Here is a 27932-nt window from a genome sequence, read left to right as displayed (position 1 = left end):
AAAATCTATAAAACTGTGCGCCACAAAGTATAAACCATAATGTAAATTATAGTCCATTGTTTGTAGCAATGCTTCAATATGCATTCATCAATTGTAAAAGATGTATCACAGTAATGGAAGACTGGAGCATTATTAATGTGGGAAAGTGTGGGAGGGGTAGAGGGTGGGGTATTTGGGAATCCCCTATATTTCTGATGTAACATTTATGTGATCTGAAGCTTCTTTAAAAATAAAAATTAAAAAGTTAAAAAAATGTAGAATGAATATGCAATTGTTAGTGTTTAATTGAGAATAGGGAGGGAGCTGAGTCTTCTATAGTTAAGAAGACCTGATTTTTCAGAAACACAAAATTGGTTTTGACATAAAAGTAGCCTTTGAATGGAAATTTTAAAAGTTTAACAAATAGCAATTGTGAAAAATATAAAGTCTCCATTGAATGTTGAATTACAAATACAGCATTAAAGGGCTGCTAAATATTTTTTATTTTAAAGGTCAGGAAAAGAAAGTCACAGCCAGTTGGAAACAAAACTCAACCTAATAGCACAACTCCTCCTTGGGTTTTTAGGCCCTATAAATGATACCTTTACATTGAATCCCATATTTTTGGTGTGTGTAATAAAATTTAACAATAGATAACAGATATTTTCTCTTAACAAAAGTTATATATATATACACACACACTTAAGTAATACAAATCCTTATTCTTCTTTTTTAGTGTTCATTTTCCTCTGTTATCAAGTTGAACTAAAACTAAATAAGATAACACAAAAGGAAACTAAAATGTGCCCCTTCCCAAATTTTCTGAGTAATGTTACTATTCCTTTAAATTGAAAAGAAAAATGACAAGTTTTCTTCATACTTAAAAGTTACTATCAGCAATCAGGGAACGTGAGATATTGGGTGCGCAAATTAGTATTAAAAAAATGACATCTATTATATCAGTCTAGTAAATAAATGCCTTTTTATTATTTTGTTTCAGTTGGCCAACCTAACTACAAACTCAGCTTAAAGGCCTAAGTTTCCACCTGCTTTGAAAAAGCACCTATTCTTTAAAAAGCATCATATCTATCCATTTTAGAAAACTTAAAAATGAACTATGAGAGGATGTGCTGCGACAAAGAAAAATTTGCCCCTGCTCACAACTCTCAGTGTGCTCTCACATGTTTTTGAAATCAGAGCATAGAAATTTGACTCTCAGTCACACTATTCCATCAGGCTATCCGCTGACTACTAGAATCTATTCAGCCTCTCTCTGTGTAGACCAGGGGTTCTTAATCTTTTTTGTTCCACAGACTCCTTTGCCAGTCAGATGAAAACCACAGACCCCTTCTCAGAATGTAGTGGCAGATAGTTTTATGACACTCAATATCAGCATGTCTTTAAATTAAATTTTAGGATTATTCGAAATTACGTTTTACAATTTCCCCTTAATTTCAATACCTGATAACCTAACACAGTTCAACATCAGTTCAAATGGTCATTTTCAGCAAACATTTAGAAATTCGAGTTTTCCCACGGTATCATAAAGCCATCTCTGCCATCCTTACTGACCTTTTTGCAGGTAGTTATTCACTGCACTCAGAACATGCTACAACAAAATAAAAACCATTCTAAGTCCACACTACACTGTGTATTATTTAATAAATACATCATACCTTTCCCAAGACGTCCCACAAGAATGTTTTCAAACGCATAAAATAAAATTACAAAGGAAATCAGTTATATATATTGAAATACAGTTACTAAAATAAAAAAACATAGGCTATACTATACATATGTGTTTCTTTCTTAACACATTAAATGATCATCTAAATACATCAACAATATAGGAAAGTTAAAGTTTATCTTTTAAAGACATGTCAATATGCAGACTTGCTTATCTTGCATAAGAGCATTGAACTGTGGTGTAGTGTTTGACGAGGCAACATGCATATTATGTTGGACATCTAGCTGAGTTGATGTTTTTCAATTCAAGTTCACGGATGCCCTGAAATCTTTCCTCACATCCCTTGGGGGTCCGTGAATCCCAGGTTAAGAACGCATGGTATAGACACTTGGTGCCAAGTGTTTTTGTCCAACAACTAAAGGAGTTATCAGTCACTCCTCTCTTCAGCTTCTAAAGGAAAAGTCCCACATGCACTACACAGTCAAAAACGGGCTACTGAAGACCGAAATTTAAACTCTTCACACAGGCTGACAGGTTCAGCTCTAACTCCTAAACAACTAAAGAACTCCTCTGAAAGATATTTGTCTCTCCGTGAAGTGAACTAGCTCTCTATGTCAAGGGCATTTAATACACAGACAGAATTAATTATTTTTTGGTGTCCTAAGTGATTTGCTGAGGTGTAAGTATAGCAGTCCATAGATTTAGTATATGCTTATTAGAAAAACTCCCACTAAGAAGCAAATATTCAGTTCCATTTATAACTTTTACTAAAGATATTTGACATTCTTTCCAGAGTGTGCTAGTTTACTGAAAGATCATTGTATGTGGAGACTATCTCATGAATTTGAATACTAATTTAAAGGAACAAAGTTGGAGTTCATGTCTAGCAAGAATTTATTTAGTATTGAAATGCCATCATTACTGAAAAAATGCTCTTTGGGAAGGCCTCACAATGATGCAAGTGAAACGTGAAAATGTACCCAAAGAGAATCATGAAATTCACATCTTTCCTTTTTCCTACTAAGGCTAATTTTTTTAACAAGGTAATGTTTTATATTTGAGAGGTTGCTTGATCTTAAAAGTTGTTGTATTAGCCTTGGGATTTTTAATGCTTCACATTTTATTACTCCCAGTGTCTTTTAGGTAATTAATTCTGACATGTATTGGTTGTTTGTAGTAAAAGACAGAATCCTAGAAAATGTTGAACATCTCATAAATAATAGATAGAAATTGTATAAACTCTAAGGAAGTTAGGACTTGATAAAGAAAAAGAATCTAATTTTTCTTGAAGGATAATGGCTTTTTCAGTTAATTCTAAAGGTCAAGTACAAAAAAATTAGTCCCTTTTCTTAAAAACTGAGATTCATCATTCTGACATTATTTACTAGATTTGCAGTTCATGAACTGATAGGGAACCTCGCAATCTTGTGTCTCTCTGTCATACTTTGATTCTTCCTTAATTATATTGTAAGGCAAAATGTGAATAGTGTATATATTAAATCTTGGGCATAGAACTCTGCCACTTTTTGATTTAATGACTTGCCAGTTCAATCACTGCTAATAAAACAGCATTAATTTTGTGCTATGTGTCAGACAGTGTCCTTTCTTAGAATGCATGCATTATGAAATATTTCAATCACAAAAGTGCAACTGAATAATAAAGCAAACATTCATGTAACCACTAGCCATTAAGTAAAATATTATAGATATGGTTAAAGTGTATATGTACACTTCCCAAATCTGATTCCCCACTCCCCTTCCTTCCCTATCCAGGGAGTAACCAATATTAAAACTTGGAATATATCTTTCTCACATACGTTTTTCAGACCTGTTACATAACAAGTTTCCAAAAACAACATCTAGTAAAGATTTATGTAATTTAAAAATGGAAATAAATTGTGTCACATTGTTAAATGGTATCATTAACCCTTCAACATTTACTTTTGAGATTTATTCATATTAATACATATTGATCTAATTACTTATTTTAATTGATTGTATAGCATTTTATTGTATGAATAAACCATAGGTTATTTATTCATTTATCATTTATTTGCTTGGATATTTAAGATTTTCTTTAAATTTTAAGCAATAATCTTCAATACTTCATTGAATATATTTGGGTTACTCTAGGTGTATTTATAAAGTAAAATTGCTGGGGTGTAGAATATGCATTTATTAAACTTTATAGACATTGCCAAATGGCTCTTTAAAGCAGTTAGACCAAATTACACTCCCACCAGCAGTATAGGAGTGTTTCTTATTATATTCCTTCCTCACTGAATTTGCCTTAATCAGATCTTTTAATTTTGTGCCAATCTGATGGGTGTAAAATGCCATCTCCTTGTTCTTTTAATTTGTAAATCCCTGATGACCAGTAAGACTATACATCTCTTTATATGCTTATTAGCCATCCAGGTCTCATTCTTATGAATGATTTTTTTGGTAACAATAAACTTCATTTTTAGAGTTTTAGATTTACATTTACAGAGAAATTACACCAAGGTATAGGGAATTCCCATAACCACCCCCCCACACACACACACACATTCACACACACACAGTTTCTCCTATTTCTTAACGTCTTAACATTGGTGAGGCAAATTTGTTACAAATGATGAACCAATAACGAAGCACTGCTACTAACCAAAGTCTACAGTTTACATTATGGTCTACAGATTGTGCTGTACAGGTTTACAGGCTTTGATAAATATATAATATCATGTGTCCATCATTACCATTTTGCACAAAATGATTTCACTGCCCTAAGTATGCCTTGTGTTCCACCTATTCGTCCCTGCCCCTCCTTTCTGAACCCCTGGCAACTACTATCTTTATATCTATGTTACAAATTCTTCCATTAATGTAATTACTATAGCAATAATAAATCTACTTTGATCTGTGGTTATACTCCTCTCTTATGTTTGTTCATTCCTTAATCTTGAGAGATTTGGGATGATGTGACTGATTTTTTAATGGAGGCATAGAAGAGCACCATATGACCTTAGACTACAAAAGCCTAAATGGGTCTTGGATGCCTTAGTAATTGAAATACTGTGGATATTGCTGCCTTCCTTGTACTATGCCTCCTACCTACTCTGAAATAGTAGCCAGCTGAGAAGTATAATTAAGCAAATTTTAGTTATTATTGTCAGGTGTTAGCACTTAAATTCTAATATTTCCTCACCCATGAAGGCGGGTAGGGGCACCTCAAGAACACATGGAAATAGTTAAATTTCATTTTACTTAAGTATGTATGTGTTGGTTAGATTAATTTTTCAGTTCACAAAAATAACATTGAAGCTCCCACCCCTGCTCCACAACTCCTTACCCCACATCTAATCGAGGGAGAAAAACTAATTTCGTTAAAGCAGAACAATTTTTAATAAATTGCATTTGCTGTTTTAGTTGAGCTTCAGCAAATTACTGACTTGACCTGAAAAACGAATTCTATCTTTTCACACACAGTGGTTTAAAATAGGCATTTCTGAGGACCCTCTCCTGAAAGTTCACCTCTATTCCACAAAAGACACTATTTTACACTCCATCCTCAATTGGGTGAATATTTAAATAACTTTTCTTTATTACCAAGATACAATGGTGGCTGAAAAAACTACTTTGTGAGCCACAAAGCCACAGATCAATGAAGTTTGCACTAATAAGAAAAAACATTCGGTCATTCTGTAATGAATTTCACGTTAATTATTATCCTGAGTTTGTATCTGCCTGACAATTCAAACTATTCTCCTACCGAATAATGAATAACAGTCCTTGACAAACATCCTATTTCTTCTCTGCAAACAATGCAAATCACATACATGGGGGAGCTGCAGGCAATGTTTAGAAGTTTCATTGCCTGCTGTGGATTGGAGACAAATGGCTCACTTAGATTGCTTTTCAAAGTGTGCTGAATGGAGTTAGCCCTTTGAGAGAAAGCTGGCTAGAAAGTTTGTCTGATGCAATGTAAAAGTCAATTCATGTTGAATAAATAATTAGAAGCTATTTTGCTATAATGCAGCATAACAGCAATAAATCAATCAATCATTTGGGGGGTGGGGAATGACAAAAAGTTCAATTTATGCCAATATGCCCTGGTTGAAAGGAGCTGAGGAAATGTTACTCAATGGTCATAAATGGCCAAAGTAATCTAAGCATTTAGATGGAGTTTCACAAATATGTCAGAATAAGCCAGGCATTTCAGGTTTCCAAAAATTATTTGGAAGGGAGAAAATGTGCCTAGTAAAGAAAGTGTGTAGCACAAGAAAAAGTACAGGTATATAAAGAGCAATAATTTACCCACCAGTGTGACAAAGCTTCTCCTAAAATTAATGCTATTTCTGTCCAAAATATTGATATGGGGTGTGGGGGGGGGGAGGGGAGCTGTGGGTTCCTTCATAAATAACCTGAGCTGTGTGTATAATCTAAATGTGTTAATTCAAGCTTACCTGGAGAGGATGTGTTAATTCAAAACCTATCTAATACTCAGATAAAATACTTAAAACTCTAAGAAACTAACAAAAGGTCCTTTTGCATATAAGCACCGTTTGACTCCCCACTCCTACATCCTCTGTATAAAAGGAACCCTAAAATCCTATTTGGGGCTTGGTTTTTATTAGGACAGGAGTCCATCGAGTCCGGCCAGTCGTAATAAATCTTCCTTCTCAGCTTCTCCCGTCCTGGCCTTCAATACCGTGTACACTGACTTCTCCCTCTCCACAACAATATGATACATATTTAGGATGTTTCTTACTTCTACAGCTATAAATTTCCAGTGGGCAAATGCCCCTGAATTCACCTTATTTATTTTAAATCTATACACTGGTTTCAAAGGACACAAGGAAGATCATCCCAAATATTCTTTTATGACCTCATTAAACACTGAAGTCAGTTATACTATTTTAACACAAATACCTTGCATTTAGAAGGGGTTTCATACTGATGAAGTATTTTTCACAAATATTCAGTGACCACGTTCTGAGAGTGTTTTCCATATAAAATGGTAACAAAAGGAAAACTGAGAAAAATGATCAGTGGGCTTTCTTCTTCAACAAATGCAGAGCGCTTTTCATACCCAAGTGCTGGGCTGGAGGCTAGGGTGGCAGAAATCAACATGGGTCCATCCTGACCCAAGCAGCAGAGCTACTCATTTGGCAGAGGAGGTTTGTGCATATATGTCTTCAAGGCTACTAAATTATATGAGCAAGATATATTGTCAACCATTTTTCCTCTCTCACCCATCTGCCTTTAAGTGGGTTTTGTGACCTATTCCAAGAAGGTTTCTTGTTGATGATGCTCACATTCTGCTGAGAAGCCTCCTCCCAATGTGACAGACATTCATAAATACTGGGCATGAAAGGATTTCCACTTTTCTGGCCATTAATACCAGAGAGCAGCAACTCAGGTTGGAATTTTTTCCCTTGGCCAACCCATGAAGATTAGGATAATTCATCTTTTAAAGTTGATTTAGAAAATAAAAGTTACACTTTTAAAGTTTTATATCCCAAGGGCCAGATGTCCTCAGGTGTAGAGACACACCTTCTACAGAAGTGTTAGAATTTCACAAACTTACTCAGAGGCTCAGTTAGCTTCTGGTATTTAGGAAGATTTGATCTTTCTTTTCCTTCACATTTTCTCCTGTAACCTCAGCTCTGACTGCCTTTGTTGGTCAGTTTTCCTCTTTCTGATTAAATGCTTCCACCCACTCAATTACTTATGGCCTCAGTGCATGCAAGGAAATGAGGCAGCATGCACAGTTTTCATTATGATGGAAATGGATGTAATACCAGGTAAAAAACAATGCTCTTGAAACTCTGCGCTGCTTGCCAAGTGACAAGATTTTTTTTTAGTGGAACCACTGTAACAATCCCATTGTGTTCATAATTAGTTTCTATTAATCAGTTTCCTTTATGGTGTAAATGATCAAATACTTAGGTTTGCTTATGAAGATTGCCTGTAGTCTCCACAAAGCAATTGTCAGGACCTTGCAAAGCTGAATCCAGAATGAATCGGCATATTTCAGGTTTTGCATAATATCAAATGGGAAGAAATTTTTTAAAAAGTCACAAGACACCATCCACGGGAAGGAGTAATAAAACTGAGGTAGTGATGATATGTACCACAGTAGATCACAAGAAAACCCAAGCAAATGAAGGAAGTTTAAAAGGTAGGGTCTGCATTTCTAGACCTTCCTGAGAGTAAAACTACACAACAACCATATGTAAAATAATTATGGTACCCTTGGAAACATCTGCCAGTGTTCCTGCATCCTCCAGAGTTCACGCTTTGAGAAGGATGCGAATGTCTCTCATGAAGGCAGAGCTCTGTTAAGTGGCTACTGAGAGAGCAGATTTACGCAGTGTCTGGAAGAAGAGCATGTGAAACAATATTCAACGAACGCAATTTCAAAAGAGGGCAGTGAGAAGGCCAGATGGAGGAGGGAGAAAATAAAGCCACCTGTGTGTTTGCTTATGCCAGGGCACTATTTTCTCTGATCCTACCATTTTATGATTTAACAAGACATACTGTCAGCCAGTGCACACAGCATCCTCTCCTTCCAGTTTGTCTACTCCGGAGCACAAGGCTGTCACCACACACAGAACCACATCTAGAACTTTCAGAAGTAGTTGAATCAATTCTCCCAACAAAGTATAAGGAAGCACAACACATCATGGTTGGCTTTGCAAGGAGAGAGGGGTCTGTAACTTGCATTTCCAGTCAACTATACTATTTGTTTCCATTTGAGGACTCCTTTTTTTTTTTTTTTTTACTTTTTTTCAAAACCACCACCAGAGAAACAAACTTTCATAAAATAAATATGACTAACACTTTGAAGTAAAAATATCCACAAAGAATCCAGGATAGAAAGATGGTGCAATTTCCACTGACCCTTCAAGCCATTTGGGCTTTACTTATAAATCTCCTTTTTCCTTCACTCATTTAAATTATTACCATTTCATATTCAGGCTTGCTGGCAAAACATCAGTACTTTGATGTGACTCTACCACATGCTGCCCCAAACAAACTTTAACACTGGAATAAATGTTTAAAGCATGCCAGACATAGGAAACACGAGAAAATTGCCCCTGCACTGTACTGTCTGTTCACCACTGTCCTATCACTTTGTTTCCTCCTTCTCCTTGTGGATATGAGAGACCACCTCTCAGATTTGCCAAAATCAAATTCCCTTCAGATTGGCTAAATACAACCATCACAACCAACCGGAAGCAGCAATTGAACCTCTGTGTTTCTATGAGTAAACAGAAGAGGCACTGTACCGAGTCTTCAGTTTTGTGACTATTCAAGAGGTCAGACAGGAAATCATCATGAAGGCTCTCTCTTCGAATCAGTGTAAATTCCCGCAGGAAAACGGCACCTTGGCTTTGGTCTCCACATACCTAGAGAAAGAAAATAGCTGAGTTAAGCCTCAGACAGCACCTGGGAGGGAAAGGGCACTGAAGGATTAGTGTCTCTGAGTTGTAGAAACCTCTTGGATTCATTTCAAGCCTGATTAGAGCAATCAAAAACAACACAGACAAATATATATTAATGCGAGAGCCACCAGAACATTCTGGCATGTGGCTCCTCTGATGGATGCCAAGAAAGTCCCCAGCTAATTTGGCGCCTCTTAATGACTAGTGTACAATGTCAAAATGTAGTGATGGTAGGCTATCTTCTAGGCCAGGTCCAAGGTGGCCAGACTCATTCCATCAAGCTGTTGATAATGGATGTGCCAGCAAGGGTCTTGGACCCACTGGAACTCCACCCCTGGACAGCAGATCTGCACAACTGATGTCCTGTTAAGTATCTACCAGATAAGGAGGAGCTGGCTTGGGCCCAGAACTGACTTTCTGGGTTATTCGAGTGCTTCACAACCAAATGCACTTTCGCTTCTCTGAAAGGAGGTATTGGAGAACTTTTATCGGGAGCTTGTCACATACCAAGTTCTTTACACATGTTATCAAGCAACAGCCTGGTGAGGTGAGGTGTTTGTCATTAGTCACACTTTACAAATTAGGAACTAGCACAAGGGTTTCAGGAATCTGCCAAGTTAGTAAGCATTGAAATCAGCACTCAAATTACAAGTCTGACTCCCAAATCCTTATCTTTCCATTGTGTCATTTTGCTACTGAGCTACTCTAGGACACTCTGATGGGGAACAAATTATTAAGTGACCCCTATGTATATACATGTTCAAAGAATAATCAATTTACCCAGCCTCCCAGAACACGGGCAGCTGCTAAATAGCAATCAGTGCTTAGAGACCAGGCTCTGACCATGGAAACCTCCCATAGGACTTTCCTAATAGCCTAAAAAATGTGCCTTTGATTCCCAAGACTCCCTCCAGAGACCTACATCTTCTACCAGGGACCAGAGTCTAAACAGCCACCAGGTGGGCAACCCAGTTTAGCAGACACTGATGGGATAAGGGCCCTGGGAAACCAAATGGAAACATAAACCAACCATATATTATAGTCTGGAAAAACCCAAAAGCTGGAAAAATCGAATTATGCATCTTCTTGGCATGACACTTACATCTGGGTCGCTAAGGGCACGTGTGAATAATCACACTGCAGTGTAAATCTGTAATTAATTCAAACAGTCCATGATTTGCCTTCTCTCTTTCTGTATTTATTTAAACAACTTTACTTCATGTTCTCAACTCTGAAGATTTAAAACTTTCCTATCTCTCCTCAAACCTTCAACAGATCTATTTCCATGCTCTCTCTCAGTGGATATCATCCTCCCTATTCTTATCCATTCTCTCCCAGGCTCTTCAACATTTTGTGGCCATTTTTCCCCCAAATGTCAAAACCAGAACAACAAAACTTGCCCCCAAATTATGGCCCCATTTGTTCCTGTCTCTCCCTTCCTCTTCCACAGGAAAGTTCTTATACAAGTTGTTTATATTCAGTGTCATCATTCTTCCCCTTCTACTTATTTATTTTTTCTCCCCCTTCCCTCTTCTCTTAACCCACTGAAAATTGGACACTATCTTAAAAATTCACCAAAAGTGTTTTATTAATTTGACTAAAGATTCCTCCTGTGGCTTAAGTTTCCTCCATTTTTATTTTACTAGACTTTTCAGATGTACAATGTTGACTATGCATTGAACCATTCTCTCCCACTGGCTTCCTCAATACCCACTCTTCTGTTTTCCTCCCATCTCTCTTGTCACTTCTCTTCAATCATTATTGCAGGTCTCCTTTGTCTTTTCCATTTCCTAGATGCTGAGTTCTGTTCTGGGGCCTCAGTTCTTCCTTCTCTACATGCCCTTCCCAGGCAATGGCCTTGACTTATTGGGCTTTAGTTACCAACTTTATGCTAATAGTCTCCAAATCTATAGCTACAGCTCATGTCTCATCTTTGAGCTCCAGATATCATAAAATGAGTTCAACAGGTACCTCAAAATTAATATGAAATGGAACTCATAATTTTTTCCTTCCCCACAAAGCCTGCTCATGATCCTGTATTTCATCTTTCAAAACATGCTTGACTTCTCCCTCTCCCTCTTTACCCAAGCAATCAATTACCAAGTCCATTGCTTTTATCTCATATCTGTTTTTTTAATCCATCTACCTCCATTCCCACCCCCTTATTTTGGCCATCACCTTCTTTACTTAAATTGTTGAAACTGTCTTCTAACAGTAGCCCTATCTCTGATTTTACTCCTTCCAAGTCAGTCTTCACACTAAAAGAGCACTCTTCTACAATACATGCCTAACCAGTGATGACTTCACCTTAAAACTCTCAGTCACTTACTATTGTTCGAATCACAGCTAAATAAATTATATACTCAATGTAATCTGCAAAGGCTTGCACTGATCTAGTACTGTGGACATTCTTCAGTTCCCAGAAGACACTGATATCTCACTCACCTTCAAGACGTGATTCAACTGTTTCAGTTGAATGCTCCCCCCCTTTTTTTTTCCCTAAAGGACTAATGTCGCTACTGAATCTTAAAATTTCTGTATCATTTCTCTGAAAACCCAAAGTCATTTGAATTCTAATCTCTAAGATGGTGGTCACATTTCCTGATGCCATGGTTCTTTCCCAGAATGAGGCCAGAACTAAATCTCATCTATTTCCACGCTCTCTCTCAGGGGATATCATCCTCCATATTCTTATCCATCTCCCAGGCTCTTCGATATTTTGTGGCCATTTTGTGGTGTATTTTCTTTGTGAATACTTTTGTATCTGTGGAAAACTTTTTCTCTTGTCAAACTGCTTAAAGAAGTAGGCAAAAATAAACATCTTTCAAAAGTGACAGTGATATGTCAAATATAAAGACTAAATACTTGCTAATGCTCACACCAGTGAAGGAACACTTTGTCCATTTGGTTTATACTTTAATTCTCAATCATAACTGTATGTTTGTTTAAGAGTTTCTGCCTGTTTGTATTTCCCAAGAATGTGGACATTTTATGTCTCATAATTCTTACCAAGATGCTTGACTCATCAAATACTTTCATGTGTACCAAGGCAGAAGGTCTTAATCAAACTAAAATTCAATTTAACCCTGAGAATAGATAAGAATAAACACATTAAATGAATATAATTATTACCATACCCCCTTCTGGATATCTTGCAGATATCTGCTTCTAATTTAATCTCTATCCATGAACACTACTATTAATTATGCAATTTAAAATCCCCAAATTAATTTGATGAATATCAAGTTAGTTTTGAATATATCTATCAACCATGGATGATGATAATTTTATTTTTGTGTGTTTTAGAAACACTGTTAGAATGAAAAAAAGATATCAAGGTATATAAATATATAAATCTTATACCTCTAAACATATTTCAAGCTGTTTTTTAAAAGCATTAATTCCAAAGTCTTATTTTCACTCTCTCATTCTTCATTCGTTCATATGTATATAAAACACATTTACTAAAATCCTACCAAGTGCCAGGACCTTCACTATAAGACACAGTTCTTCCTTTCAGGACACCTCCTTCTAATGAGTACATCTAATGGATGTGGCAGAGACTGTTAGCTGCTCACTAAAAGCCACTTTCTTTTCTTCTTGGATACACACCTAGAATACACTTCCCAGCCTCCCTTGCAGTTAGGGGTGGGTGGCCTGAAACTGCCTCTAGCTGGTGGATGGAATGTATGCTATAACCAGGCCTGACTCAAAATAATCTTCTACATGCCCTCCTCCATGCTCCTTTCCCCTTCAGATATGTTTGGAATGGTCACAATCTAAGGGCAATCTTGGAGCCAATTATGAGAAGTGACAGAGCCTCTAAACACCCTTGCTACCTGAATGACTACTAGCAGGAAGGCCATCCCATGACCTGTTTACTTACTTTACACTACTAAGTGGTAAGGAGAAACTTTCAACTGTGTTTGAACCTTTAAATGCTTTAGAGACTATTTGTTACGGTGGTTAAACTACCCTAAATAATATCATGAAAAATTGTAAGTAAGCACAGGATTCTATGTGAATACAGAGTAAGGGTGCTTACCTCTGCCAGGAAGTTATGATAGGCTTTACATTGGAAAGGAAGAATGGGGATTTACCAGTGAACAAGGAAGTGGGAAGAGGTGTTCAAGGAAGAGGGAAGAGTTGGGCAAAAGGCATTTAGGCTTGAGACATCTTATTTTGTCTGGTGTTTTCTAAGTAGTATAACTTGGAATGTGTGTGGGGAGCTTGATGGGAAGTAATGGGACTGAATTTGTAGAGAGTCTATATCATGAATATGGATTTTTCCCCCATAGTATCTGAAAGTCATGGATAGATTTAAGCAGCAAATTCTTGCCTGGACTTGTGGTTTCAGAAGAGCATTCTGGAGACTGTGAGGGGGACAGACTGGAAATGGGTAAGACTAGAGACAAGGTGACTACCACTGCAATTACCCAGATGGGAACTTATGAAGCCCTGACAGGCTGGCAGGGAAGAAAAGGATCACTGTATTTGGTGATCAACTGAATGCAGGGATACATCTTAGGCTTTATCTACATTTTCTACCTCAATTTGAGCAGCAGAGCAGGGAGATAGTAGTATATTGAACAAAATTGGAAATACAGGAGGGAGGCAAGTATATGGGTCAGAAGACAGGTTTGGTTCCAGAGAAGTGGCATTTGAGGTTCCCTGGGCAGAGAGAGAAGAGTTTGGCAACAGGAAAGAGAGCTGGGCTGGGATAATGAGTATTGGCAACAAAGAGGGGTAGGGAGTACTTGACAGCATGAATAAGCTTGCCAAGGGAACATGTGGAGAGTGGGAATCTATGAATGCTGAGGTAAGAACCCTGAAGAGCACTGATATTTAACATGTAGCATGGATTCATCTCTAAGAGCCCATTTATGTCAATGGAAAATAATGCAGGAAAACCCAAACTTATGCTGATTTTTCTTTTTAGGCTTGCTTCTATTAGTTTTAATAAAACCCAAATATGAAAACACATTTATGGCAGCATAACATCTCACTTATTACAGACAATTGGTTCCCTGAGGACCCTGAGTTCTGAATCCCCAGCCCCAGAATTCAACAAAATGCAGACTCTAGCTTGAAATTTTTCAGGATAACTCAGATTTTTAAAATTCTATTTTCCATGGTCAGACCAGATATTCTGAATTTTGATTTAGAAAATATGGTTACTTTACATCTGATATGTCAAAACTCACCTTGCAGTTAGTTAATATATCATAAAAATGCATCAAAACCAGCACCCCATTGTATTCTATGGTTCCATGGTGTTAGTTTTATAGGTAGGCAAACAGAAACATTAGATCTGGAGGAATTGTGTGCATGGCTATGTTAAGATTAGGCACCAGAGGGATGTCTTAAAAACTCAAGACTGTTGGATCCCAACCCAGGATTCACACCCACAGCAATGGGGTAGGGAACGAGTCAACATCACTCAGACACTGATCTGTTTCTATGGATCACAGGACTGCTTTCCAGGAAGTGGGAGGATTGTGATGTGTTAGAATTCATACTTGTGTTGAGAATTGCCCCTCCTATTCCAGTCTGAATTCCTGCTTCCAGCATTGGCCCCTATTTCTGATCACTGGCACCCTCAAGGACTCCTTAGAGAACCTAAGAATGTACAAGTAACCAATATCCAGAATAGAATCTTCTTTCCAGGAAGACTTGGAAGAAATTTATTGTTGATATACATTCTGTCTAATGGAGCTGGGTGATAGATTTTGGAAAGTGCCATGGGAAATATAGGAAACTAAGGATTCCCCACTCCTTTAAAGAGAAAAGGAGTTAAAGGTAGTTTAAAACTCAAAACAAAATAAAAGTAATTGACTAATCAGAAAATCTTTTGCATTTGTCTTTGGGAACTCAAACTATGTCAACAGTATACTTTTGTCGTCTTCTTCACACTCTCTTGCATCCTAACCTAGTTGTTGTTCTATTTGACCTTACTTTTAGTAATTCCTGAAAATACAAGTTAATATTTTGTCTTGTCTGCTCATCATTAACCATGTTTGGTATAAGAAAAGATAAAAATCTCCCCTCAGATATTCCCACTTTTTACAAGTTTTCTCTGTGAGCTCTGACTAGAATTTGGAGAGCTAAAGTACAGAGCAACAAGTTCATATATTTGAGAACTGTAATATCTACAGAAATTTAATGTTTATGATGGGAGCAGATTATGGCAGATTACAAGAAACAGCGGGTGGCATGCTCTTACAACATGGGGTGAGACTGCTATTTGTATTTACTTCTAGGCTGGGAGGATGGACAGTAGAAACAGTAGAAGTACAAACATACAAACATGTCCTCGAATGATCATTTATTGTTCTTTTTCTTTCATTTTATCTGTGAAAACTGAAAAGCAGCCAAGTTTATGCCCCATGGGTAAGATTTAGGTTTCAAGTTTACTTCTAAAATGTCGCACTGAAAATCAGGCTGTTAATTTTCTTCCTACAAAAGAGATTTTGTAAACTACATTTAGACCCCTATTTTGACTCACAATTTACTAAGAATTAAGATAGTGAAGCTATAAATTCTCAGTAGATTATAATCATAGTTTAAACAACTTGAGTGACTGGGCCACTATGTTATCTGAAAACACACCTATATTTAAATACCAGTGGATTATGAAATTTGGTGTCAGGATTATGAGCTCTTAGCACAAGGGGCCACTCAAATGTTTATGAAATAAATAACTGAATAGAAACTTATCTTGGAGACAAAAAATATCTCTAGCTCTAGTTCTGAGAATCAGTGTTAGGCAAAAGAGGGAATGATGAGAACTTACAGGAACCCAGAGTCCAAATCAAGCCCTGCCAACTCATTTTATCACCACCTATTCCTAAAAGTCCAAGTGAGCCTGACACCAAGGGAAGAAACGGAACACCTGCCCTTAATTTGAAATTATAAATAACTTCCGGTTTGAAGGAAATTGAGTCAAAAGATGAATAATCCTGAAAAATTTGCAGAGACTAAGCCAAAAATGCGAATAGTCCAAAACAATTTTTTTAAATTATCTAAATTTCCTAAGAAGTGGGTTGTAAATACAAATAAATATGTCTCTTTTTAACTTTCTTAAAGATCCTGCCATTCAGTAACAAATTGAATTTGCCTCATATTAGGAAATGGCATTTGGTGATAAACAAGGTTTCCTGATATTGGAAGGGAATTAATGGTTCAACAGACTGTTCCTGAGGCCGGCTAGTTTAGGGAATGAAAAGACGAATCTGGAGCCTGGTAGAAAACTGCAGCCATAAAACACGTGGCCATGGGAACTCTCTCCCTGAAGGAAAGACTGTTCAAGATGGCTGCTGGAAGAACCTCATGAGAATTCCCCATTGGAAACGGGATTTCGTCTGAGATCAAGGAAAAGTCCTGGATATTCTCAAGTGGCCTCGCCATTGGGTCCCCTGGGGAAATTGATGGGTGGGGTAACCAATCAAAACAGCAAACAACTGGGACTCCTCCCCCAAGTATTAAAAAGGGGCAGAATAATTAATGGTTTAAAAAGCAAGCATAGATACTAAATCAGTCTGTTTTTGCCCTTTCTTTCTTGGCCCAGATTAGTGTGTGAGTAGACCTAGGGATCTGTAATCTGTAAAGGAGATTTGTACTCTGTAATGGGAGTTTGTAGTCTATAAATCAGCCTTTTTACCACTTTTTAGCCCTTTTCCTTTCTCTGCCTGGACTAATCTGCAAGTATACCTGGGACCCTTAATCTGTTACTTACTACCATTTTTCTGCCTAACTGAACTGGCATGTACTTAAAATTCTTTTTCTGTAACATAGTCAAGAACCTAGAGAAAATCTGGCAACAATAGGGCTAGTCTAATGGACCAAAGTGCCATTAAAAAAAATCAAGTCTACCTCTGTGGCTCCCTTTCCATTAATATCTGTGGCCCCTTCCCTGGTTGAAATATTCAAATACAGTGAGATGGGGAAATGTATGAAGAGGATTTGTAAAGACTAGGAGACAATCATGAGTATACAATCTTAAGAAGATTAAAGAAATGCCCTCTTCATAATGCAACAGAAGTATTTGGGAGGTTTATGAGAATATATACCAAAGTAATATTTATAAATATCTCCAAACTCATAGTCATTAATCAGAAGAGATTCAATCAGCATACCATGCATGAGAATCAGTGACTGTGTGTGCACATACTTCAAGTCACCCAAAAGTCTAGCCAGCTTTGCAATGAACCAGACATTTATAGAGAGATCAGGGAGGAAGCATCTCTAAATAAACTGCTTTCAGTGTTGAAAGGGTCCACTTAGAAAACCATCTGTTTATCTCTGGAATTATTTTTGGTTGTTGTGTAGTTGGGTGACAATCTTTTTAGGCAGGGTCTCTGTGCTGATGGTATACCTATCTATACTTGCTATTGCAGGTTTATCTAGCAAAGAAAATGAGTCTTGAAGCAGCTTCAGGTGTCCCCAGCTAATGGTTGCCAACTACGTGAGCTGATTAGCAGGGTTCTACTCCCTGAAGCAAAAGTTAAATATGATCGCCAAGAAGATTGGTGTGGGAGATAAGATAATAAAAGCATTCTTCTATCCATGTTTAAAACACTGGCATTTATATACCTGGAGTTTGGGGCTTAAAAACATTTCAATATTCTGGTTGTTCTATCAACTTTAATTACCATTTCTAAGGATTGTGAAGATAATTGCTAAAAGGTTAGAGTGAAAGAAGTAAGATGGAATGTGTTGGCCCAAAATGTTCAACTGGGCCTCATAATTCTTGGATGTCCCAACTAAGTTCAGGTCTGATTTAGAGAAACAGCCATAACATGATTTGAGGCAAGGTCACCAGATATAGCTGAATTTAAAGATCTGCCCCAATGAAAAGAAAATCCATTACCTTAGCAATAAATTTTATGTGGGAAAAATGTCAGGTTTAAAATATATATCTATTTCAAAGTAAATATCAAGCTTGCCAAGACAAGGATCCTTTAAAAAGGATAGAAACATAATTTTGTAGAGAACATTACCCTCTAAAAATTAGTAAAAGAAACTCCATCAGAGGGTATGTATAGTGTGTAATGTAGCCTTGATCCATAAACAGTCATTTCTGTAACTTGTTATGAACATAGCCCTGCAAAGGAAGTGCTAGAAAGAATTTCTGAGATCATCTTCACAAAGCTCTTATCTTTTCAGAGGAGAGGGGACTTGAATCCTCTTTCTAGGGGTCAGATAGAGAGGTGGGTTTTGAGACATCTCCCTTGACACATATAAGATGGCAGAATACCAAAATCACTCTAAGCAGAAGCTTTCTCAAACACAGATAGACAATTCTCTTCTTCCTTCTCAAATATTTTAAAACGTACTCTACCCATTCCTCAAGAGGGGAACAGGGTGCAATTTTCATAGTTCTAAAAACGGTCTGATTCAGAAAGCATGGGTAATGACAGCTGGGATTCAGATCTATGTTTAGTCAACAGAAGAACATACACGATGGAATAAAGGTGGGGGCGTTCATGTTCTATTCCTAGGGTTATGGTACATTGTCAACTCTTAATAAAAAGGAGAAATAGATAATGCCTTTCAAATCATATGTATGTGTGTGTGTTTATATGTATGCTTTAAATCTTACATGCAAAGTGAAATACTCATTCAATGCCAAGAATTAAGGGAGAGAGTTGAGCAGTTAGAGCAGAATATGGAGATAAAGGAAAAAATGAAAGAAGAATATGAAAATGTCTATATGCATATGCAGTGAGAGAAATCAACCTTTGTTGATTGTATATTTGGCGAAAAAGTTTGTATAGATCAACATTATTGTCTAGGCATTTCTATATTGAGTCACTTAGATGAGGAGAATTGGAAGTCAGGGCACCACTCATATTGTGAATCTAGTTGAAGATTAATTAGGGTGGAAATTTCTTCCTTCACTCCTGCTTCATTTTATTACTTCCTTTGGCACTCAGAGATGCACCACCCAGATCTCCTGCTGCAGGGAGTACAACCAACAGACAGCTCCAGGTGCTGCACTCCAAATCTCTTTCCTAATTTGCCTCAAGGCCATGTTTCTCTATGGGCTGTTCCCAGCCAGTAACTGAGCAATAACAGGGACACCAAGGTTGATTCATTCCTGAGAGATACTGGAGGACTCTCTACTGTCTAGCCAAAACTTTCTTAGCATGTGCTGCAGTCAGAAATTTCCTATCCAACCTTCCTCCCTTGCCTCTCTCCTTCACAGGGCTCAGACCTGTATTACACTCTGAGGGCACTCCTAGACTTCTCTGGCTCACTTAAATGCGCCATCCCCAAGGTGTTTCCCCAAATAAATCTCTTTAATTTCTAATCCTATCTTGGCATCTGCTTCTGGAAGGATCTGAACTAGCAGCGCTTCTCTTCTTTTCTTGACTCAAATCCAGTTGGAATAGATCTAATATTTTCAATTCACCAACCCTACACAGACCAAAAAGGCCACCAGTCTTTGTGATGCCAAGGAAATGGTGGGAGCAGGCTGATAGGCTTCTCTCTGCTCTCTCTGCATATCTGTTACAGTTATTCCCTCCAATATTGGGAAATAACTCTCAGAACTGGTAGATGAGAGACAGCTCTGATTCTGCCCCTGTAATCCTGCCTTTATCTGACTCCAGGTTCACCACCATGCTCTCGTTCCCCGTTCCTTTCCCCCCATCACTGAAAGGCACATTGACACACAGATATTCACCATACCCACTTAGCTCAATGGCTTTAATTATAAACAAGACTTAAGGTAATAAGTAAATAGTTGTGTGGGCAAGTTAGTTTGTACTGTTTCAAACCCTCTAGAAGTTTCTCTTGTTCCTGGCTAGAAGTCTCACCAACATGTGCCAGTGATTTCAGAGCCAAAAACAGGAGATGATAGTTTGAATCCATGTAAATTCAAATCTCCTTTTAAAAAAATACTCAAAGCACAATTCCATGAACAGTGCTTTAATAGTATCAGTAGTGTGACTCAGACTTCTGAGCTTACCGCCCTCCCCCCTCCCTCCCACCACACACACATAACCCATGGCCGAGTCTTTAAAGCTGTTAACACAAGTTGGGAAATATATATATCAATATTTAAATTGTACATGTAAGTTAAAGAATTTAAATATTTACTCAATATCTCAACAACAACAAAAATGCCAAGGAAGGGGAGAGGTTCATACTTGAGGCATAGCAAGCATTCTTCAATGTCCACTCTTTCCTCCTCACCCATTCCTGTCACTCTCAGTGTACTTCACTCAGATGGCAGCTGGCTCCCCAGAAGTTTTGTTGTCTCTCAACAACCAAGTTATATCTGAAACTCAGCCCATATTTCCTCGGGGGAAGAGAAGTGGAATGCTGAATATATTTTGGTATAGTTATTTTTCAGTCTTTTATATTTATGCTATTTTGTTACCATTAAAGAAGCATGATCTTCATATGGGAAGGAAATCACTTTATAGGCACATGCGTGTATATGTACATGTATTTACCTATGTACATGTATACATGTGAGTGCATACACATATATGGATGTTTGTATGAATAGCAGGAATCCCAATATGACTCTTAACATCTGATCGAAGATGGGGTCTGCTGCATGAGGTACTGAGGAGCCTCTTAGAATTCATCTAAGCTTGGTCTAATCTCGGAGACTTGGATATCAAAGAAAAGGGAAATGCTTAAATGAGCATGGTGACTATTACTCAGATTTGTTACTCAGTAGAGGGATTCTTTCAATAATGTGAGCCCTTTATGAATTGTTGACAGAATAGCCTTAGGAACAGCAATTACACAAATACGTATATACATATACATAATCCTGCCTCTCTTCTTTAACATGAAATTACTTAAAATAATCTTTTACTACCAATTTTCAATATCCACATCTGGGTTTGTGCTAAAAGAACAATTAATAAAAAGTCAGTATTCGAATACATTTCCACATTTTCTAATCTATGTTAATCAAGCTCAGTGGTGCCAGATCATATTCAGCCAGGTCTAGTTTTTTATGGTGTCCACTTTATGTACTTTTCAAGTGGCCAGGAATAATAACCAGCCATGGTATTCATGTCCTATGTAGCCTCTTCCCACAGTGTATCTGAGTTGGACCTGTGATTTGCTTTAACCAATAGAATGAAACAGAAATCATATTATGACAATTTAGGGCTCTAAGCATTAAGAAGAATAGGTAACATTCACTTTTGTGTTTTGGGTAGTCCTGAACCACCAAGTATGAAATCTAGCCACCAACCTGAAGAGACCACATGAAGTGACCAAGTAGAGAGATCACATGGAATAGAAGTCCTAAGACCCATATATACAAAGACCCAGATGTTCCAATGTCCCAGCTGAGCTCATCTTCCAGCTGTCCCTACAAAGGCACCAGATGTGTGAATAAACAATCTTGGACATTCCAGTAGAGTCAAGTCCCCAGATGACTGCAACCCCAGCAGATGTCACATGGAAAAGAAAAATCATCCAGTTGAGCTCAATTAACAAAATTGTGAGGGGTAATAACAACAGTTGTTTTAAGCCACTGAGTTTTTGGTTAGTTTATCACATAGCGATTGGTAACTAAAACATCCAGGTGCATAGGTGCACATGTTACAGGGGAAAGGAGATATTCCTCTTCTTAGCCCATGTTTGCCTTCTAGCTTATCCATAGCTGTGTTGAAAATGGAATTTTGAGATCATAGTAGGTGCTGATTTCTAGCTGACAGTCTGTAAGAGAAGAACGAACTTTTGGTAGGCTCCTAATAAGGAAAAGACTCTGATTTTGTGTGTCATGTTATAAAATGCAAGATTGCCTGCTGTTATTAATAGAATTTCTTTGTATGCTTCACTAATTTTATGCTTAAGATAGATAACATCAAATCTAGGCATTGCCATATTAGTGACTGTAGTACTTTTAAGCCCTAGATCCCTGGAAAATGTTTCAATGCTATACACTTCTATTCTCTTGTTCACCATGCTATTCCACTCATAATTTTGATAATTATGTAATGATATAAAGTGATTATTTCTTGGTATCATTCCAAATGCAGAGACATAATTAATCATTCTGAAAACTGCTGCCATTCCATGGTCCTTTTGGCTGGTAATGATTTGAAAGCACTCTCCGAGTCTTTTGCCCTCATCCATTCTTTCCTGCATTTAACCAAAGACTTTTCAGACTCAAAATGTCACTGTAAGCTCCATGGATTACGACCTCCTCTGTCCTGTTCACTACCATATCCTGAAAGTGTAGCAGTGCTTGGTACAAGGTTGAGTTCTAGAAATTTCTTAATAAGTTAATAAAGAACATTGTATCAGTTACTAATTTCAGACATTTAGAGTTAGAAACTTAGAAATCATTCACTCTAGCTCCTTCCACATCCCAGAAAGAAGTAAACTGACTCTCCCAAAAGCATATATCTAATAAGTGTTAGAGTTCAGACTAAGAGTAGACCTCCTGATGCCTGCCCCATGCCCTTTCTACCTCATGGATCCAGTGTCCCTTTCCCCTTTTTGTGTTGTCTACCCAAATAGATGGTAAGTACCAGATATGGATAATATGGAATCATAGTTGACTGCAAACTCAATGACAGCACAACACGGCTAAGTTAAACATGACATGCAGTAAAAAGAATATACACAGTATAGAAAACAAAACAGTTGATAGCTTCCTATGATCAGAAGACCAGAACATGAGTTAATTTATAGATGACAAACGTTAAGAAGGCCAGACAACTGACAAACCAAAAAGTCCTGAATAAAGAAAACATTACAGTGAATGTCTGGAAAGCAAATGACAACATATATCAATCAGCTGAATTCATTAAGGGCATTTCGCCTGAGAAAGGGAAGAGATGCAAAGATGGGAGAACTGTCTTCAAGAACTTGAAGGGCTGCTTCTGAAAGGAAACTTGCTTTCCTCTTTCCTCTCATTAACTTCTTGAACTTCACCCACATCTTTTACTTCCTTCCCATCCATTGCTCCTTAGATTTTAACTTCTGTCATCACCACTTTGCTCTCTCTACATTCCCCAAGACCCTCTTCTATCCACTTGCTCTCATTTATCAAGCCCTGATGGGCAGATCCTCTTTCTTGAAATTCTATTTCCCTTGCTCTATATAATCATTGAGAATGATCCTATCTCTGGCAATTCCTTGGGTTTCTCATCTGGTGACTCATCTTGCTCTTCCCACCCACTACCTACAGGTCATCCTCAGGACTCTGTCCATGAGCATCTTTTCTTCTCTCTCTGACTTCTTGCCCTGGGATTCTTTTCAGCTCTCTAAGAGTCAGCCACATCTTCTGGGAAGATAATTCTCAAACCCATATATGGAACCATAGGTGAGTATATTCTGAACTTCCTACATCTTCACTTAAACTTTGTACCTCTTGGTACTGAAAACCCATAATCCTTAAAGACTACTTCTTCCCTGCAGCTTCTCCTGACCTCTCTAAACACCCATAAATTCTCCTCCCATTTAAACCACAGAGGTTCTGATCTTGCTTAGAGATCTGGAGTCATGGGACCTGGATAGAAGTTCCAACTCACCACTTCTCTCTTAAGTGATTTTGGGTAAGTTACTTAAACTGAATCTCACGTGTAAATGGGGAAGAAGAATACTTACCTCACAGGGTTCTTGTAATGATTAAATGGGTTAACATATGAAAAGTGATTCGTAAAGTATAAAATGCTGTGCAAACATAATTTGGTGATATTACTCACGGGGATTTTTTTTTGACAGTGTGAGCTAGCAGAGCATGTCCACTCAAATAAATTAATATTTCCATCTTGACTGACTCACTTGGCTAGGAAAATACCCACATATTCCAATGTAAACAGGACTGACTGAGGAGGGGATCCTGGAGAGGTGTGTCATGATTTATTGAGATATGAATTCTGGTACCTTCCTTTTAAACAAAAAATACAGACTATTATTATTTCCCTAACATTTATTTTCAACTCTCTTGTGGTCATTTGAGAACTTGTCTTATCTCGCCTACTCTGTATAAAGATATCAATGTCAAGGACCCTGCCCTAATGTACATTCTGCAAGGACAAGAACAATCAATACCTTACACTTAGTAGGTGCATGATATTTATTGAATTGAATGAAAATGAATTTGGGGCTGAGGATTTCAGGCAAGTAGAATTTCAGACCCATATTATGATAAAATGGACCATCCAAATAATTAAATCTGCTCTCCTAAGCATGGAGTTGTCTATTTAATAGGTAATGAGTATCCTGGCACTGGAGGCATTCACATAAGAACTGAAGTAAGCATTTAGATAAATTCTGAAATTCTTTGTAACACCTAGAATCTATGAATTAATCGGCTAAAATTACTATTATTTCCACTATCTCTCCCCAACTCATCTACAATAGCAGACACAGAATAAGTAATCAGCATTTAGTGGCAATATTTACTTCTCCACGCAAAGGTCTTTTTGTTTGTTAGGGACATATTTGGTGTATTTTTCAATTTTTAGGCATCTGAATAACAGCCTCTTTGACAACGCATGTCTTTCTTACTAGAGTTTTCCATCTACAAGCCTTAATCAGCTCTCTTCAGGACTTCGACAACAGTCTTCTTAAGAGTCTGTTTCTAATCTTATCCCTTCTTCAGTCCATCATCTGCATGGCTGCTTGAGGGAAACTGTATTATATAGAACAGTTCCAATCATATCTTTCTCTGGCTTGACATATTTCAGCAATTCTTTACCTTCTACCCACAGTGTTCCCCAAACTGCAATATTCACTTGCGTTACATGGGAGTTTCATTGTAATACAGATTCTCAGTTGGGATATCAGGGATCCTGACATTTGGCATTTTGAACACAGTCCCCAGTGATGCCAATGCTGTGGTCCAGTGGTCAGATTCTCAACCTGGCAAAGTTGTACAGGTTGAAACACAAACTCCTTTTAAAGTCCTCTGAAGAAGTCATTGTTGTTGGGGCCTCTGTGTGTACCCACAGTCCCTTCTCCAGCTGTTTCCCTTTTTATGCTCCAGCAATACTGAATGGTTTGTGGCTGTCCAAACACACCAAGCTCACTTGCTCCTCTCTGCCTTTACCCTTTTTGTTCTATATGCCTTGGATGCGTATCATTCCACACCTCCTGACTAACTCCTACTCAGCTCATTTCTATCTTTGCAAGTCCGTCTCCCCACCAGACCATGAGCTCCTTGAGAGAAGGGTCTATTTCTTTCATACCCAGGGTCCTAGCCAGAATACAGCCGCCTGGCCTAGAGGAGTCAGACTCTAAAGTTTGGTGAATTGGTCCATGATCTAATGGTACATCTTCTATGGCAGGGCTTCTTAACTAGGGGTCCTTGGAAAGATTTCAGGGGGTCTGTGAGCTTGAATTGAAAAAAATCAACTTATTATCTTTATTTTCTCTGACCTCCATTGTTGAGTGCCATAAAACTATCTGCCATTCCATTCTGAGAAGGGGTGTATGGTTTTCACCTGGCTGGCAAAGGGCTCTGTGGAACAAAAAAAAAGGTTAAGAACCCCTGCTCAATGGCATAAGCCCCTTAAAAATTTCTAATGCCCCTGAAACACTTCCTGGCAGGGAACATGCAGGCTAATAATTGTAAAACAAAATTATTAGTGAGATAAGTCTAGAAGATTTTTCCTTTTGGAGGTTAAAACAAAGACTGAAGTGAGAGTAGATGAGGCAAAGGTCTACAATGTAAACATGTATTACATATAGCATTAGATCCTATCTTACATTTAAACTACTGGGATTTAGGAAATTTAACACCAACAAAAATTTCAAGTTTTTCAAATTTGCTTCACCAAATTCTTTTAATTTAAATGTGCCCTTAAGTATATTTCTAAATGTGTCACCCATCACAAAATGGATAATAATAAAGGATTAACTAATGAGTCATTTGAAGGTCCTGCTTATTAATTTCTATAGGCTCATTGCCTGAAATTTAATCATCAACTGCTATCTCAATACCCTGGAAGAAAGGAAAATAAATATTTATTAAAGATAAGATTCCTTAAAACTTTGTCATTTGCTCTTTCTGGTTCTTTCTAGATAAATTTTATGGCTGCTTCCAATATCCCTGCTCTCTCTTCATAGAAGTTGCAAATTTAATTACATTTTTGCAGATTCCTACTTGACTCAACTTTTGTATCTCATTTTAGTTTTAACAGACATTTCTGTTTTATAGTTACCAAATAAATTCCTGCACTCAATTTTTTTTTTGCTGTCAGTGAATTATAGGTAACTAAACATTCTTTTTCAAAATAGAATGTACCATTTGTTTATACTATGTAGACTTGAAAAAAATATGAGTTTTCCTTCAGCTCCAAAATGCCCACTCTCTTCAGTTCCATTATATTTCTAATATAAACATAAAAATTTGTATTATTAAATATAAATATATAAATTATATTTATCAAACTGTAAAAGTTTGTTTTCTGTTGTAAAAATATTAGTGTGTTTATAAGGTCCTTAAAACTTATTTACATTAATGAAACAGGTTTTGGCCCTTTATTTTCTTATTTCATTTATCAAAACTTTATTTAGCTTCTACTTTGTTGAAAGAGCTGTGTAGCTGCTGGAGGGTGAAGAAGGAGGTGGATACACACAAAAATATGGCCTTTAGCCTCCTGAATCTTAAAATCTAGTAGGAGAGAAAGAATGCTAGGTAGCAGCTTCCTAAAATGCCAAACAGAAAGTAGTATCTGCTCTGAGGAGATACAAATGCCATGTGGGTCTGTAGAGAATAGTGGGATAGAGTGTTCTTTGTTCTTGCCAAGGATGACAATGTGCTCTGTACATTGTAAACCTTCTATGCTCATTTTCTTGATATTTGTGTGTGTGTCCCTGAAGCCCTATCAATGCCATGCAAGAGCCTTGAGGTAACAGTTTCTTTAATTGCCTTGGTCTTTTGAAACAATCTCACATCTGGCTCAATCAACAAATAGTATTTGAACTTCTATTCTGTATGCAAGTCTACATGGAAAGTCCTATTTCACCTGTGGATGACTGTGAAAATGAGACTTGTAAGAAGACACATCCACTTCTTTGAAACCTTCACTAGTGTCAACATCTGCTAGGAAAAGAAATCTCCAAACATTATGCCTGTTCTATAATAATGCAGATAGACTACAGGAACTCAGTTCCAAACAATGAATGGGCTAATGGAAACCAAGGGTATTTCTGAAAGGAGCTGAATGATCAGCCAATCCTCACCTCTTCACCATACCACCTACTATCATCTTTCTTGTTCTGGATGCTGAGGCTTGGTTCCTGATTGAAATATTTTGTCATCTCTTTCTATTAATCTGTAGCCATTACTATCTTGCATTCCTAACTTATATCAGGCATTTATAGTTAGAATATTTCCTCATCCCCACACATAAGCAGAGTAAGTTTGGTATTATAATATTTTATAGTTGATGAAACTAAGTCACAGAGAAGTAAATATCTCGCCCAATGATAGCACTGGAATTCGAAAACAGGACTGTGTTTTTTTGTTTTTTTAATAAAGGAATAGTATTCACTTAAGTGAATATTCTTAAACAACTAACAAGACCCAGGTTTGAGGGGAGCTGCAAAAAATTCAAAGATAATATCCCTTACCCCAAAGAGTTAGACTCTAAAAGGAGAGCACACACAATGAGTTAACTACTTATGAATGTGAGGCTGAATGAATTTGTTTTGTATTTGTATTAAATCACTGTAAAAAGCTATACAATGAATTTTATGTTCTAACAGGTATAAATATGTGAATATATTCTCATAAAATTTTTCAATAATATAGAAATATTTAGAGGGCAAAAAATGAAAGGCTCCTAACTCCCACCCCACCCCTTATATCTTACATCTTATCAGGGCACATGACAATGGTC

The 27932-nt window shown here is 37.3% G+C and overlaps 1 protein-coding gene across 3 annotated transcripts in view; it reads right to left on the bottom strand.

Moving 5' to 3' along the window:
- The window catches only part of ADAMTSL1 (ADAMTS like 1), a 1125968-nt gene that overhangs the window by 760912 nt on the left and 337124 nt on the right, over positions 1-27932 (bottom strand). For all 3 annotated transcript variants that reach the window (XM_058301906.1, XM_058301907.2, XM_071216754.1), the window contains one exon: positions 8941-9060. In XM_058301906.1, the coding sequence (XP_058157889.1) occupies positions 8941-9060 (120 nt within the window). The remainder of the gene's footprint in view (positions 1-8940; positions 9061-27932) is intronic.

This window comes from Dasypus novemcinctus, chromosome 8 (genome assembly GCF_030445035.2).
Source record: "Dasypus novemcinctus isolate mDasNov1 chromosome 8, mDasNov1.1.hap2, whole genome shotgun sequence".
NCBI lineage: Eukaryota > Metazoa > Chordata > Mammalia > Cingulata > Dasypodidae > Dasypus > Dasypus novemcinctus.
The sequence above is the reverse complement of the archived record's forward strand: the minus strand, read 5'-3'. Positions and strand labels throughout refer to the sequence as shown.